This window comes from Podarcis filfolensis (assembly GCF_964270895.1).
Source record: "Podarcis filfolensis genome assembly, chromosome: 10".
Taxonomy (NCBI): Eukaryota; Metazoa; Chordata; class Lepidosauria; order Squamata; family Lacertidae; genus Podarcis; species Podarcis filfolensis.
In genome coordinates, this window is record NC_139612.1 from 32,174,344 (window position 1) to 32,192,125 (window position 17,782).

The 17,782-nt window shown below is 40.4% G+C and overlaps 1 protein-coding gene across 1 annotated transcript in view; it reads left to right on the forward strand.

Moving 5' to 3' along the window:
* Positions 1-17,782, forward strand: part of LGR5 (leucine rich repeat containing G protein-coupled receptor 5) — an 81,472-nt gene that overhangs the window by 51,459 nt on the left and 12,231 nt on the right. Inside the window, exons 5-11 of the mRNA XM_083574453.1 lie at positions 5,799-6,014; positions 8,237-8,308; positions 9,049-9,117; positions 14,886-14,957; positions 15,816-15,887; positions 15,990-16,058; positions 16,402-16,473. Of these exons, the coding sequence (XP_083430579.1) occupies positions 5,799-6,014; positions 8,237-8,308; positions 9,049-9,117; positions 14,886-14,957; positions 15,816-15,887; positions 15,990-16,058; positions 16,402-16,473 (642 nt within the window). The remainder of the gene's footprint in view (positions 1-5,798; positions 6,015-8,236; positions 8,309-9,048; positions 9,118-14,885; positions 14,958-15,815; positions 15,888-15,989; positions 16,059-16,401; positions 16,474-17,782) is intronic.

The window sequence follows — 17,782 nt, forward strand, 5'->3', positions numbered from 1 at the left end:
GAAATAATAAAAAAGTATCCCTAAATTGGCCCTCTTTTGAGCACAATAGCTGCTTTTAAACTTTCCACATGTTAGCCATATATTTTAAATTATAAATAAGGTACAGTTTATGAGCTAATGGATTTAGCTTTGAAAGTGCCAAAACTTTGATCAGCACAACTAAAACAACTGAATGAAAACGTTAAGGTTTTCATTGCATGTTTTATAGATCAGCATGCATTATTTACATTATGACAGGAAGCACAATCACTAATGAAAAGTTTTATTATCTGTAACTAGAAAAATGGTACTTAGGAATAAAAGAAAAGATTAGATAACAAAGGAACATTTGTGGCGGTAGGTTTTAAGACTGCTTTGTGAACTCTTTAACTGGTTTGCATTTTCTGTAGTGGTACATGCTACAGTAGCTTCTTAGCGTGGCATGTTAAAAATTAACTTTGCTGGATTTGAATGGGAAATTAGTCTAGTTACTCCTGTATAGATGTGTAGTGCATGCTTGCCATAAGCTTAGGTATATATCCTGTAACATTTAAAGGTTAAAAGTTAATGCACAGAACTAAACTTTTTTTAAAAAGATGTATGACTCCAAAGGGCAGGCAGAGTGCCCACCCTCCAAAAAAACAGTGGGACTCTCTCTCTAGGGAGACCTGCCTGTTGTCAACATTGATATATTTTCAGTACCAGGTCAAAATGTACTTCCACACCCAGGCGTTTAGCTGTTAATTTTTATTTTGTGAGGTTTGATGGCTTTGTTAGTGGCTGTTTAATAGTGCTTATACTAATGTTTGCAGTGGCCGTTGGATGTTTTGTTTGTCTTGAATTTATATAGGATCACTTTTAGTCGGAGTTTCTTTTTGATCCTACCTACTTTTATTTTTATTACGTTTTCTGTTCCAATATATAAATCACCTTGAAACTTTATGGTAGAAGTGATTCCTGCAATGCTATGTTGATGCACAGTCTGGATAACACAGTTGGTTAGTGTGGGGAGCCAATAATGCCAAGGTTGCAGGTTCGAGCGCCATATGGGACAGCTGCATATTCCTGCATTGCAGAGGGTTGGACTAGATGTTCCTCAGGGGGTCCCTTTCAACTCTACGGATTCTGTTATTCACTGTGGGAAGTGTAAATGTAAAATGGCTTGTAGCTGCTTACAACCAGTTGCTGTGCTGACCACTGGTGCTCTTACCAACGATACCTCCACCACCAATTGAACAATTTAGGGCACAATCCGAAGTCGCTGCTGCCAAGACCCTTTGGGGCAGCAGAGCCGCTGCCACATCTGTAGCCCTACTGTTCATGACAGCAGAAAGTAGGGAGAGGGCAATTGGGCCCAGCCCCTGCAACAGCTCTAGGCAAGCACAGCTGTTGGATCAAGATTGGCCCAATGGCATCTCCAATGGCAGAGAGACCAGCTCAGGCATTTACCCTCACTAGATTCAACATGCTGCCATCTGCCTTATTGTAGGGCAGATTCGAGGGTAAACCATACGCAGAACGAGTCTGCCACTGCAGCTTGATGGAGGTAGAAACTGCCTCTCATGCCTTGTTATGCTGCCGTTTCTACGGGGATATACGCCCCTGCTATGCAAAAATCTCCAAATGAATCCGAACTTCAATCTCTAAAATCCCTTGTAGAGGACAAGGATCCTGAGATCATGCTAAGGGTAGCCAAATTCTGTGCGATTGCCATAAAACTTAGGGAACAAGCTGTGCTATCATAATGATTAAGGCCTTAAATGATAATTTAAGGTTATATGTTAGTGACTAAGTTTTAATTTATATATTTTAACTGTTGCTATATCTGTATTGTCCCTGTTATACCTAATTGCAAATTCAAATGTACCCCATCATGTTTTATGACCTCCTTGACCAGCTCAGGGTCCAGTGAATCTCTGAATAGCTCAGCCCCACCTCTGCCCCTCCCTCAGAATGTTCCATTTACGATGGACTCTGCTGGTGCTGATACTCCAGCATGTGGACGGAGGAGGTCAGCACCCATGGAGTGTCGCTTGGGTCACTTCCTGTCAGAGCTTGGGTCACTTCCTGTCAGAGGCTAACAGGAAGCTGGCTCAGCTGGTAGATCTTAGCCAAAAGGTGCCGCCACTCAATCCAACACCCGCCCGCCCCCAACAAGTCTGGTGTAAGAAGGGCTTGGATTGCTCTGTAAGTCATTACTTTGAATATTTCAGTGGAAATTGTGCACAGGTCTGTGCACATTTAGGAGCAGTCAGTGAGGAGGGACTGCATCACACACCTGGCCTCCCAGCAGCAGGCTCTGATGCTTACCAGGAGAGAAAGGGGTGCTGTGATGGATGTTGTGTAGGCACATGGATGCACTCACACAGCACTGACCACCTCACCTTCTCCTAGCAAGTGGCAGAGACGTCGCTGCCAGGAGGTCAGGTGTGCGGTGGTGCCTCCTCTCACCCATCACTCCTGTGCACATCAAGTACCATTCCATTCAGCAAGATGACACTTGATGACACTGCAGATGACGCTGAAGCTGGCCCTGAAGTAAATTAAAATGCAGGCAGTCCATCATTTATTGTTTAATTTAAGAGGGTTAAATCTTGATTTTATTGGTGCCTTGGTACAGAGTATGCAGGCTTATGCCTAAAGTCCTACAATCCCAACTAATATAAGCAGCAGTGCTAGAAGAAAGAGCTATAAGATCTAGGTCATATATAAGGCAGGATGTTAGCCCTGCTGGAGAAAAACACACACGTGCGAATTGATTAAAGAGAAGGTTTTTAAAAAGAAGCTTTAATCAGTGTAACTGTCAAGCTGGTGAACTCTAAAGTCCTTGGCTTAGACTGAAACGTCACACAGACGAGAAATGCCTTTCTGACTAAATGCAAAGAAACTTTGTATTTCCATTCAAAGTATATCTCACTTGGAAACGTAGCACAAAATATTCTTGTTGCCCTTGCAGAGTGGGTATTTCTAAACATTTCCAGCTTTACCCATTTGTTGACAGACCTTGTGAGCTGTTTTGGAAGCTGTGTCCCTACAGCCTGCCATGTCAGTTTTCATATTGAAAATTTAATTGTAAAAGGGCTTTGACACTGAACTTTTATAAATTTGTTCCAACTGACCTTGTCTCAGTTATTTGCCAGCCTGGCATAAAGCCACAGAAATTGTTATTTGTTCTCGTGCAGTAGGTAGAAATACTGTGAACAAGTAGATAGAAAGGACCTGACATTTTACATGAGCGAAAACGAAGAAGCAGCTTTAAATAAAGAGATTAACAGGCCTGCCATAAAGCCCAGTTTCTTCCAAATGAGCTAGCTTTGCCTTGTACAAGATTACTTGGTCTGCTTGCATTTTCGTTTTGTTCAGTGAAAAAGGAAAACATTTAAGCATATTTTTACTTCATCTTTTCTTTTTTTGTATAATTTATCTGGACACAACCTATTTAGCCCGCAAAGTATTTCCTAAACAAGGGAGCTGGTTTGGACATCACTGTAAACCATGGTTGAGATGGGAATGACTCAGAATAGCCTTGGGCTTGTGCATCAACAACCTACCTCTGACCAGTATGGCTGCAAGAAGAAGACCAAAAGCTTTTGCTTTCATTACTTTATTAACTGCAGCTTGCCATTTTTTCCTGAAGCAGGTGATGTGTGATTAATCTTGACTAAGCCTTGTTTGACAAAAGGCAACTTCAGGCCATGCGCTTGAACCACAGTGTAAAGTTGGAATGTAACACTAAAATGCTGTTGATCAAAAATGGAAGCAAAACTTGCAGCTGCTCCCAGAAATACCCCACCTCCTAGTGCTGCTTTTCCCTCTTTTGCTGTCTAGTTTGTTTATTATTCCTTTACTTTCTGAGGAACTCAAAGTTGCTAGCATGTAAAAGTACTGAAACAATATTTCAATTATAATCCCCAAATTAAATCCAATCTCAAAACCACAAAAAATTCAGTAATAATTCCTACGCAACCAAGTGCCAAGTAAAAAAATAATCAGCTCTGGGTTCCTTCATCCTTACCCAGGAAGGCTTCAATTCTATGAAGTTGGTTACATCACTGTTCTGTGACTCTTTTAGTTGATACATTGAAGGTATTTCATTCCCATTGGGCTTATCCATTTCTTGTGGTTCATTTCCAAGAATGCTAATCTAAAGAACAAAGCCCCCAATGGTGCAATAGGTCAGTGTGTCTGGCTGTTAATCGGAAGGTTGGTGGTTCGAGCCCACCCAGGGATGGCTGTGGGGTCCCTTCTAAAGCTACAATTCCATGACTCTATGAAATAAAACTACTACTACCTCCAGCTGTAATGTTGCATCAAATATTCTTCCTGATGCATTTTGGTTTGGGGTCCTTGGGTTGTGCTATAACGCCTTTTTCTCTCTCCATGCAATCTAATCCAATCCATCTATGAAATCCAGGACCATTAATATTGATGCGGATACAGGATAGGCTATGGATTTTTTTAGAAAGTTCTGTATTCCTTTAAAGAGGGATATGACCTCTGATCCTCCATATGCTATTGGACTCCCAAGTCCCATCAGGCCCAGACAGCATGGCTGATGGGGCTATAGACCACCACCAACTAGAGTGCCACAGGTTCCCTATGCCAGGTTTAAAGAGATTAGCCCTGGATTTGTGTCCCTTTTCTTCTTTTTCCATCCCTGCAAGTGCAGGAAAATGAAAGACTGTTAAAGGTTCGGATGCAAAAGCAATGGAACTAGGAGCAAGTGAGGTAACAGGATCTGCTGATCACACTGTGCTGGAACCTTTGTTTCAAAACCACCAAAGAATCTATCTTAGCTGCTAAACAGTGCTGAGAAATTACATCTGCTGTGCTGACTGCCTTATGCAGTAACAAATAGACTGTGTGCATTGAGGACTTTTGTGGTTTTGCTATAACCCTGCATTGTTTGTTGAAGGAAACTGGTGACACCTGCACTGTGGCATTGTGGAATAAACCCTGTTGCTTTTCTCCAGGATTCTACATTTATATTAGTTAAGTGGTCTCAGCACTGGATTCAGCGGGGGGTGCAGGTGGTTCCCCCACACAGGGCAGCAAGCTGAGGGGGCACCAAACTATGATGTAGTGCACTTGAGAGAATGTGCAAAACAGAAGGCGAGAGGAGGGAGGGTGGTGGTTTCCTTGTTCAGGGTACCCTGGTGGTCTCCTATTGCTGGCTCTGCAACAACCAGAGCAATTAGGAGTTCTTTCGTGCCTTTAGATTTACCTCAGGAAGAACATTGAGTTAAGGTCATTTGCTAACTGAAAAGAGACCTTTATTTGCAGCTTGGATTTGGAAAACATATGAGGAAGGATGATTCAGTACCCCTCCAGAACCATTCTGTCACACATTTAAGTTTCTATTACCCCCTGGTAGAGCTGCCCAGTACCACACATGGAGAATGAGCCATCACCTTTATATTTAAAACATCAATTCAGTGAGGCAATTTATAATAGTGCTAAGAATGGCAAGTCACATTTTTTCCCCTTTTTTGTAGTCCTTTCTAGCTTACAAAATGGTTTATGATTCTTAACCCATGTGCTTTCAAGCTAGAAATGGCCAATTGGAAGCCCAAAAGCTGAATCTGGTCCATGAAGTAATTCTCTTCCATATCTGGCCCACAGCAGACCTTAATCAAAGTGTGGTAAAATGCTTACAGTTGTTTGCAGCATACAAACGGGAAGATAAAAGAAAGTAAGAAAAACTGGGATATTATTATTCTTAAAAGCAGAAACTTCCTACTTGTTCCCTGGTAGATTCATTTATTAGCAGATTTTCTCCTGCAAAATAATAATAATAATGTTTCTGCATTTTTTTTTAGACGCCTTGATGCTAACCATATCAGCCTTGTGCCCCCCAACTGCTTCAGTGGCTTGGTTTCACTGAGACACCTGTGGTTAGATGACAACTCTCTGACAGAAATTCCGGTACAAGCTTTCAGAAGTTTGCCAGCACTTCAGGCAATGACACTGGCTCTGAACAAAATATACCACATTCCAGATTACGCTTTTGGAAACCTGTCCAGTTTAGTGGTTCTGTAAGTTTTCATTGCATTTCAAAGTGTAACATTTGAACCTTGTCATTTGCATCTTGAAGTAGTTGGTTTAATATAATATGAATAAGAAAGAATGTGCTTTCAGTAGATGCGAGCAGCAAAAATGTGACATGATTGATAGAGCCAAAAATTGGTTAACAATTGGTTAATGTGGCTAGTTGAATGAAATAGAGGTTGAGATTGTAAATACCACTTCATTCTTCCCTTTATTCACACATATTCCCTAACACACACATACACCCATCTGAATAATATGGCTTCTTTTGCCCATGTAAAAAGATACAAAATTCGAATTCATTGCCATTTGCAGTACTGAAACAAATTGCTGGCGAATAAGCTTTGATTGCACTTGCTGTTTCAGTAGAGTAGATAGACACTTGGGATCCAGTCTCTGCCACTTGACTGGATCACTTTAAAAACAATTTAATATGGGTTACAAAAAGATCTCTCCCATCACCTATAGAAGCACAAAATGGAATGATACAAATTATTATCCATATGTAGATATTTGAGTCTGGATCTGGTGAAAAGATCCGGACTGAGCTTTCCGAGTCTGGTCTTCCCTGTCCCATTGCCCAGTAACTGCATGCAGGCCTCTAAGGAATTGTGACAGTCCATCATGTGTAGGCCCAGATGTGCAATCTTGATACTACAGCGTTATAGTACAGCAAAACATCTAGCCTCAGCCTACATGTGTTGGACTCCATGCACATAGGCTGCCATATAAATGTGCTAATTCAAGATGCAGTCTTGGGGAGAAAAGCAAGCACACCAGGGGGTGATGGGAAAGCATGATTCTGATGCTCTCGTTCTTCATAGGTTCAAGCCCAAGGCATTTGGGCATCTGAGGCAAAACACCCTCTGCCCCTCCTGCAATGGAGGGGAGGGGCGTGAGGCTCTGCAAAGTACTAGTTACCCCCCCTTTCTCTCTCCAAAATACAGAATGGGCATGGCCAACATGCAAAATTCATGGGCTGTGATTATGTTAATAGTTAATTTTTAAAAAAATGAATATATTGTTCTTTTTGTGTCATATACCCAAATACTATGCATGTTTTTGACACTATCCTTTTGTATGTATAATTCACATATAATCCCCCCCACCTGTCTGAAAGAGCTATTGCTGAATTCCCCCCTTGCCCTGTTACTTTGCAGTTTAAGCCTGCGTAATTCAGCAAGTTATGTAAAACTTCAGGTCAGTGTGAAATCTGATACCATCTTCAATGGGAGAAAAACTGGGCCTACTGTCAATAAAAATGTAAATGTAATAGTAGCTTTTGGCAATGCTGTTTTGGGAAAAGAATATGTTTAATATGGGAGGCAGGCCTATTTTCCATCAAGGTTGTGGTGGGTGTGGTTTGTTAGGTTTCAGTAGTTTTACTTGGGTTTACATTTTTCTGCAAATTTTGTATAACTGTGCGGTACATCTTCCCATGGAATTTATAGTAACAAAAAAACACAATCGCCTATTATAGTTATAGAAAAGCAAAATGTGCTCACTTCAGCAGCACATATGCTAAAATGGGAATGATAACAGAGAAGATCTTGAAAAGCAAAACTTCTGCCGCCACCCAACTTTCAGCTAGAAGAAGGGGGCGGGGACAAACAAAACTTGGGTATGGCTGGCTTGGCTCAAGATAGCTTGAGTGTGTAGTTGCAGTTCCAGTTCAACAGCAAGCAGAGAAACCTCCCAGATACAAAGACATTGTATACCGTGGAACCTAACTTGGCATAAATTAAACTGTGCTAAACTGCACTGTGTACAAACAAATAGCTGGTTAATTTATCCATGCACATTCCTTGTCATATATGCTTAATTTTTTAAATTTTCTTTATTCCTTTTCTCCCAACCTAAACATTATTTTAGATACGTGTGCTAGAAGTTTGTTTTAAATTACAAACATAACCTGCGTAGTTGCGGTATACATAAACAGACACTTAAATATTGGTTTTGCAACTATTGCAACTATACCAACTGACTCCGTAATTTTTAAATCAGCTTTTAAAGCCAAAGGCCAAGTGAAAGCTAGTGGAAAGGTAAGAGGTAGAAAGCATTCCCTCTCACTTCCTACCATATAAATCATGCCAGCCTTTTTAAAAAACAACAACACTTCTTTTAGATTTTTAAGCATCAAAATGTTTTCTTTTATGTCTACTTCATATAGCTTGTTTTTCTGACTTGTGTTCTTAATGTTCTAATACAGGCATCTCCATAACAATAGAATCTACTCCCTGGGAAAGAAATGCTTTGATGGTCTCCACAACCTAGAGACTTTGTGAGTTGACCTTTTATTTGTTGTGCTTTGTTTTCAGTGCTTTCACTTACATTATGCAAAAATAAAAAACAAAAGGCAAACATTATTTTGGGATTACTACAGGTTCAGGATGAACATTTGTGATGACACTATAAAAGTAAATTTTGGTGTCTAAATTTTTAAATGTTTTTTTCCGATTAGTAGGCAATAGAACATAACAGTGACATTGGAACTTACTTATCGATCTTTGAATATTCTTAAATTGTCTATTTTGGCAGATTTTTGCCCAGATTAAACTTTTCACTTGGTTCATATTTGCTATTGCAGATTTAAATACACACAATTCTAATTTGCAACAACTGGCAATGCCTACAACAGTGTTCTTGGTTTGGTTTTGCATTTTTTAAAATGTGTGTGTGTGTGTGTGTGTGTGTGTGTGTGTGTGTGTGTTCCAGTAAGCGTAAGTTAGGAAGCTGACATGTTTTATAAAGCTCAGCTGCACTCTGGGATGCTCAGCTGGTGAAGTGGACCTAAGATTATTTCTTGGGAATAGATTAACTAAGCACAACATAATAATAAATACTGTGGGTGGAGTGTTTACAAATGCTCATAAACATTTCCTACTCATCTCCTATTCTTGAAGTTCTATGAAGTTATAGACCTATAAATACAATGCAGATAAAATATTTCCTTGCAAATTCAGTATAATTCATTCATATATCTAATACAGCTATTGTGATTTGATTTTTTTTAACATCCAGGGATTTAAATTACAATAATCTGGATGAATTCCCCGTCTCTGTCAGGGCACTCAGAAACTTGAAAGAACTGTAAGTACTGAATGCAAAGTTTCTTAGAATCCCCTTTTCCTCCTGTAGATTGCTTTGTTTCAAATGCTAATTGCTTTGTTAGCATAACTGTATATCCATGTTTGCTAGAAGTGCCAGGACTAGCAACACATCCTTCATACCTAGGAGGGGAGGAAATCATTCTGGCTTTCCAGCTTCAAGTGCACCTTTTGTCTGAGCTGGTAGTATTACAGAAGCTCTACAGAAGCTTCTTCTCCTCATGGCCAGGACTCGGAGCCTCACTTGGCTTGACTTGACCACCAGTGAAAGAAAGGTGAAAGATGGAATCCTAAACACTTCTGCATTATTACTGGATCCTCCTCTGCATACTTCTGAAGATGAAACTAGGGCAGCTATGTAGCCCAAGGGTCAATATGAACTAACTAGTCTACTCTGGGAGATTGCAAAATGGCCATTCCAAGAGTCATAGCAGCCAAACAGACCTGAACTTTGGTATATTGATTGAGTTGTGTCCAACATTAACTCCACTCAAAGTAGACTCACTGAAATGAATGAATGACCATTAATTGGTCTACTGTTGAGTAGAGCTTGGGGCAAGACTGAATTGATTGTATATAGAATATAGGCAATATGTAAATAATGAATACACATTATTCATACCCAGTGGAGACATTCTACTTTCTAGTATACTTCTAAGGTAGTTCCTGACATTATTATTTTTTTGATCCTCATAGTTATGAGAATTTTCTGGAACTAACATGCAGATTTTGTTTCTGTTGTATTTGGGTAGATGAGTGGGAAATATGATTCTTTACATTGTGATGGCATGGCACTACTATTGGTCCCATCAAAACGCAGATACAATAGGCAAGATATGCTTTCAAGGCACTCTGTATTGTGTTGTGGTTTCTGGAGGTGCCAATACACTTCCCCAAAGTTTGTGTGAAATGTACTCAAGCAAATCCAAGAAGAATCATTTCTTGATATGTTGGCTTTATTGACCATGTCTGGTTTATTCGCCTTCTTAATATCAACTTGGAGTATAGGAAAGATAAATGTGGCTTGCTGGTACAACCAATAATAAATGGTGCCAACCTATTAAGAGAGGACAAGACCTATGTTCCAAGACCTGTGGTCCAGATGCTTTAGGAATTCAGGTAGGGAAACCCTGGGAGTGGTGGTGGTCTTTCTTGCACCTGCTGCAAAAATAGCTACAACCTGAGTAGATTTCTGTGGCGATCAAGTTTATTTTGGTATGGGGTGGGGGGCGGGGACTGATCTTCAGCTCTTGCACAGCAGTTTATTTTATTTAAAAGGTTGTCAAGTGTTTCAGCCTTATTCAGCCAAGCCACTATATTAAATAAATTGCATTATTCCGGTGAGGTGTCTGCAGTTTTAGCCTTGAAACATCATCCATCAGACTTATAAATTACCCACAGAATTTCTTCCAGATCTGGAGGTCAATTGGAACCATATCACAAGGCCTATATTGATAATGAAAATATTTTGCTATTTTCACTGGCTATTTTAAAAAAAGAATTGACCATTTTTGTGGTTTAACGAGGATTCTTGATTCCCTTGTTTATAATGCCATTGAAAGAACTTCAGTGAAAACAGCACTGTAACATCCTAAATTCTGGGAATTCATAATGTAAGGTGAAAAGGGGGCCTGGAATGAGACTGATTCACCTCGTTTCTTTGTGTCAAAATACACAGAACAATTAAATGGCTATAGGGGTATTTTCCAAGTCATCATGTCTAACCTTTTGAACTTGTGGGGTGGGTTTTAACGGGTAGGAGAGGATTTATTTATTGCAATTTACCCCTCCAGGCAACCCCGTGTCTGAATTGAACAGGGTTTCAAAATACCATCATGGGCATCAAAATTAAAAGCATAGGAATTAGGCTATAATACCTTGTTTTGAGCAAGTACAGGTATGAAGTAAGCTGGCTTCTCCCCGCTTAAGAATTTAGCACTATTGAAAGAAACAGAATTGAATGGTCACAACTATTTTTAGTTCCGTTGATTTCAATGGGAAGTAGTCTAGGCTAACTTTTGACCAGTTGTATACATGGTGTTTTGCCATACCATCGCAGCACAATCTTATGCATTTACTCAGAAGTAATTTCCCCTTATTTAACAGAGTTTACTCCTTACTCCTTAGCATGTATGTTTCGCATTGCTGCCTGAGGCAACGATTCTAACCCCACTTACCTCGTAAGCTCTGCTGAATTCAATAGGACTTATTTCTAAGTAGACATAATTAGGATTGCACTGTATGTTCCTGCATTTGGTTGAAAGCCATATCAAAGCATTCCAGAGTCAGAAGGCAGCCATTGGCATCAAAGCTTTCCTGCAGTTCTTTCCCTGGTTGTTTGACTGACTGCTGCCTTGACTCCACAAAGGCACATCCCACATGCAGATTTCCAGTACTGATTCCCCCACCCCCATAATATGTACCTCCATGAACATTATGGGTGTCATTTAGCATATGGGAACATTTTCCATATTAAAAATTATTTGGACCAAAATTCATCTGAATTTTGCCCATTACTGCCACAAGAAGTATGTATTTCCAGATGCTACCAGAATGGCCAAAAGTGCATCTTGTAGACATCAAAAAGAAATCATTATAATCAAGATGAATGATATTTGCACTTGTAACAGACCTTATCAATCCCGAGGCCTTTGAACATAAATTGTGATATCATCTGGAAGGGCTTCCAGTGAGGTTAGGGCCGCTTCACACACACAACATTTCCCCCTGTTCAGCAAGCAGCTCTCAGATCCCAAAATCCAAGCAACACACACACAGCTATAATCCAAAAATCCTCAGCAATGACTTCATTTATTTACATGGTGATTCATAAGTAATAGCCAAAGAAAAAAGAGAGCAGGTTCTTTCAAGAGTGGCATGTCTCTAGTATGACAATTGCTAGCAATTGAAAATGTCGCCAAAGCTTTGCAGACACCATTTGAACTATCACAGTATTTTAAATACATTCCGGAAGGTTACTAATCCACAAAAATAAATAAAAAATACTCACCTGGTTGGGAGAGTTCTGGCCTTCCCACAGCACCCAACTATATTTCTGCTCTCTGCCCATCTTCTGTCAGTCCACTCACTTGCCTATTCCTTGTAGCCTCTGGGTACCAGGCTAATGCTTAAACCAGGGCTGGGTCACTAGTAACCCTCCAGATGTTGCTGAAGTCCAAATTCTGCAAGACCTGGGCACTGACCATGTTGACTGGAGCTGATGGGAGTTGGAAGCTAACAACATCTGGAGGACCACACGTTAGCCACACCTAGCTTAAACAAAGGGCTCGAGTTTCCTCTACAGATTAAATATAAATCTATAACACAAATTGTACAAAATGATGCCAGCAAAGCCTTTTCTTCTCATCCTTTCCCTCCATGACATCTCCCCAGCCAAACTCATTTTTGCTCTTAGGATACCTTTTGTTTCATTTCTCCTCTTAAGTCCATATACTGAACTCTGTGATGCGCTGCCTAAGATTTAAAAACTTCCATCTTTGACTTTTTAAAGTTCTCCTTTCATCTTTCCCCTTTGACTAAGAACTCCCAACTGTTCAAGCTGTGTGCAAGGGGACCATAATATCTGTTTTTAGTAGCATGCTTTTGTGTACCATACACATTAGGGAACTGGATTTGAAATCATCATAACCTTTTGCCACTCCTATATCTGGTGTGTTTGTGTGCATGCACTCTCAGGGGAGCGGAACCTCTGTATTAGTTGCCACCACCACCTCCCATTTTGTACCACTGCTCATAAGCCAGGAGGTTGTTGAGATCTACAGAGTTTTTTTTAAGAATAGCGTATCAATGCTTCTCAGACCTGTTGGTCACTGCCAGCCGGACTCACTTTGGATATTCCCACATTCCCCTCTTTAGTTAATCTATAGCATAAATTAAACTTGTGGGTAAGGCAGGTCCTAATGCCAGTCAGTCAATGCCAGGATTATGGTTGAAAGCCATGAATACATGAAATGGAGGTTGCACTGAAAATAAAAGATAACAGTAATACTGATTCTAAATGGCTGGCGCCTCTAGGATAGATTCAGTAATTTTCATGTGATCAAGGCAAAACACCATGTCCAAAATGATACGTTTTTATGTTCTGTCCCCAAGAGATGGGGAGGCTGACATAGAGGAAGCCAGCATCTAACCAAATAAGAATCTGACTTTCTCAGATTTAGTATGCTCACAAGATGAGATACTCAGCCACTGCGCTGGGAAAAGCACTGTGCTATGAGTTGACTTCCTTTGGGGATCATGGACAACAATAACTTTCCTCACCAAGCGATTTATAAGGGAGTAAGGGGTATGTGCTTTTACTCTGTTACAGCATGGAATAGCTGCAACCCTTTTCTTAAGCTATTCCCCCCACCTGCTTAAGGTTGAAATACGCAATCAGGAGGCTGACTTGGTGCTTCTACATCTGGTCTGTACCATTCCATCCTGCACATAGGGAAATCAGAAAAAAGTTCCATCTGCTAAAAAGGGCCTCTTCTACGCAACTTAAATATGCAAGAGGACGCCTGTTCTTTTTTCACTTGGCCATGCAACTGCACATTCAAAATTGTCATGGTAGGCAGAAAGTTAGTGTAAGGTTGTTACTGTATGTTGAAACAACATTAATGAACAAATAGCTAACTTCTACAATAGGCATGCTCACTGCCTGCATCTTGAAAAACTCGCCTTTACATTCCCCCCACAACGATATGATGTTGCAGATGATAAAGCACTGTGGAAATGTCTGGGTTTTTATATGTAGCTTAGAAATCTTTTTTTAAAAAATAATAATAATTAGTGTTGTGCTCTGCCTCAACTTTAATTGTTCAGGGTTCTGCTCTAGAGATAATTTTCTTGTGCAGCCAGTATTCTGAGCCAACCTACTAATAGCAGCAGCTGATGGTCTTGCCCAAGCCATGCTTCAGTTTAAATCTGGGAAGCTTTGTTCATACCTGACTGAACAAATGAACATTTCCCACACAAATCATTACTGTTCCTGCTGAACACTTCATTGCTGCCTTTGTTTCTGACAATAGATTATTACTCATGTGAATAAAATGCTGTAATTAATTTGGAGACAATTTGCTTCCTTCTTAAATGGCAGCAATTACATTGTTTAGCTCGTCCTTTTTTGCTTGTTCATCTAAAATACTTTTCATAAAGAAACCGTGAAAGCCTAAAATGTACATACAGGATGCCCTGGGATCTTATGTATGTTCGCATTCATTAGCACCCTGATCTGAAACACATTTTCTTGGGAGCTGGTCCTGTTTATTTTAGTTAACTTTGTCCAGTAAGATATTTAGAAGAGTGGCATGCTTGCATGAGGACAGGTTCAGTGGGACCTACCTCCAAAATAAACATGTATGCGAGCTCTGGTTGCAAATCTCATTAACAAAAAATGTCGCTCAGCATAAACTGTTCATAAACACTACTTTACCAGTGTATCACAGAAACATTTCTTCATGTTGCTACTAGAGGGAATGGGCAGGTTCACTCCCTGCAGCTTTTAGGAATAAAAAGAAAGACTTGAGAAAATTGCTGGTGTTGTTGCAAAATTTCCCCCTCCCCGCCTGATTGTCCATCCATCCATCCCCATTTACTGAGGTAATGTCTAGAAAACAGAAGACCTCCATTATTACACCTGCTAGCATTCTACAGATCTGAATTTTTTTATCCCAAGAGACTGTGCCTTTCACATATTTCTTTCACATATTGTGAGTATGAGTATCCTGCTTTCTGTTTCCTTTCCAGGGGGTTTCATAGTAATAATATCAAGTCAATACCTGGACAGGCATTTGTGGGCAATCCATCCCTTATAGCAATGTAAGTAGCATCAGTTCACTTTTAATAGAAAATGTGAAATTAATTACTAAATTCTGTTATGTATCTTGCTTCTCTGCTTTCTGTGAGCAGGCCATTGCTTCTCAAACTTTATGAAATCTCGCCCCCCCCTCCCTGTACACATTAAAATCAAGGTTGTGAAATCCAAATTTTGAGCTCCAGCTCCCAACAGACACATACATGATACAATGGCATTTGGAAAGTGAAAAAGCAAATAAAATGCCATTTTATAAAGAGTTACTTACTTGTTTAAAAGGCCTTACATAGTTTCTCTTTATATCCAAACCAGGAAACTGTTTACCAGGTTGAAGCTGGTTTCAGATCCTGTTTTTTCCGTAACCTGATAACCCTAGTTTCCACATTTGGAAAACAGAGCATGCTGGCACAAGGCTTGTGCGTATCTCTGCTTAATAAACTGAGATATGTTAGTGCGGAAACAAGATGGGAGAGTTTTGCTAGGCTAGTATGAACACTATCTTCCTGTTCATTTCTTACTCTGAATGTGTAAGGTGTGTTCAATTCCATCCCTGCCTTTATTTGTTTGTTTGTTTGTTTATTAATTTATTTCCTGCCCTTCACTCTGATGTCCCTAGGCCACACATAGGCCACACATAGTAATGCACACTAAGGTATAATCACACAGTTGGTCTAAATCAAAATAAGCATATAATTGTAATCTGGGGAGCAAATTCAAAAAGCAAGGGAGAAAGGTGTGGCACATTAAAAGAAGTAACTCCAGAGGAGTTACTTCTCCTGCCCCGCCCCCCACCAGTTTATTGCAAAAGTATTTAAAGATATAAATCTTGAGTGTTAATTGTGTCCTCCTCTTCTTCCTCACAGCCATTTTTATGACAACCCTATTCAGATTGTGGAAAAGTCTGCTTTTCAGCACTTACCTGAACTCAGAACCTTGTATGTATCCATAAGTTTAAAATATCTTCACCACTAAAAGAACTCCTTTGCTCTTTCTAAAAAAATAAAATCCCACTAATTACATTGTGTTTGTAACTTTAGGACACTAAATGGTGCTTCACAGATAACAGAGTTTCCCGATCTGACTGGGACAACAAGTCTGGAAAGCCTGTAAGTATCAGACAGATAGTTCATGTTACTGCTGAAAGCAGATGGCATTAATTATTGCCAATGCTGACTTGCTTTAAAGAAGCTGTCCTTCAACCAATCATGTTCAACCCAGTCTGCAACCGTGATCGATTCAGATTTCGTGGATTTGAGCTAGTTTCATGCTCTGATTCATGCTCTTACTCCTTGCCTGATGGAGAAACAACTGAACACCCCTCCCCATGCTCCATACTCCTTTCAGAAGCCCATTCTCACATAAGCCCAGTTCACAGGATCTTCTCTCAGTCCCTCCTGCCTGGTGGGCATTGTCATGACTCACTCTAAGGTGATGTGCGTTTCTTAACAGGACCCTTACAGGAGCTCGGATCACATACCTTCCTGAAACAATCTGTGATCAGCTACCCAACCTCCAAGTACTGTAAGTATAAAAGACATATTTACATTAAATCCTAGGAACTTTCAAGATACAGCGTTCTCAGAAATGTGTTATATCATCACCATGGAAATTCACATATTTAGCTCTCGTAATTCAAGAGCATAAACAGATGCATAACAAAGAGCCTAGCAACAATATTCCAGCGTCATGTAAAGACTTAGTACTAGCACTAGATTGAGTATGGCGAGTGCTTAGTGTGTTGGTCCAGGGCTGGTGAGACTGAGCTTAAGTCCCCACTGAGCCACAAAGCTCATTAGGTGACCCAGGACCTGTTGCTGTCTCTTAGTCTAACCCATCTCTCAAGGCTCTTGGGCAGGTGGGATAAGAACTGTATGCCATGTTAAGTTCCTTGCAGAAAGGGAAAGATAAAATAAAATGTATCCAGCACTGATCCAGAGCTAATGGTGTATTAAGCGGAGTAAAGGTAAATGGTAAAGGGACCCCTGACCATAAAGTCCAGTCGTGGCCAACTCTGGGGTTGCGGCGCTCATCTTGCTTTATTGGCCGAGGGAGCCAGCATACAGCTTCTGGGTCATGTGGCCAGCATGACTAAACCGCTTCTGGCGAACCAGAGCAGCGCATGGAAACGCCGTTTACCTTCCCGCTGGAGTGGTACCTATTCATCTACTTGCACTTTGTCGTGCTTTCGAACTGCTAGGAGCAGGGACCGAGTAACGGGAGCTCACCCTGTCGCGGGGATTCAAACCGCCGACCTTCTGATCGGAAAGTCCTAGCCTCTGTGGTTTAACCCACAGTGCCACCCGTGTCCCATTAAGCAGAGTACAGAACGTAAATGCTGCATGGCCCCTAGTTGCAGTGCCTACAGTCTGTACTTGATACACAGGATTGTGGTGGAGAGACAATGTATTATAATGCAAGAAAAGTAAAACACATGGTGGGACGGCCTAGCAAAATGAGATGAGCAAGCAATATCACGAGTCAGAGTATGCTCAGTTAACTGATTGCAGTGACCATAAGAGGGAGAAAATTGAGAATGTATAGGATTTATAGAATGTATGGATTTAAGCAAGCTTCCTCCTACTTTTCAGATAATTTTTAAAAGTCACCCATGTCCAGGAAGCATACATAAGGGGCCAGGGAAGCCCAGTTTCCATTCTGTTAAAGGTTTTTCTTTTTCTGATAATCACCGAAATGGGGACAGACTCCATCCTCACTTATACCTTAATGTTCCATACCTTTATTTTCTCTCCAAGGCATATTTATTCAATTGGATTTTTGAACACTATTCCCAAGATGTATGGGAGACCTGTTTCCTTATAATGATTAACCA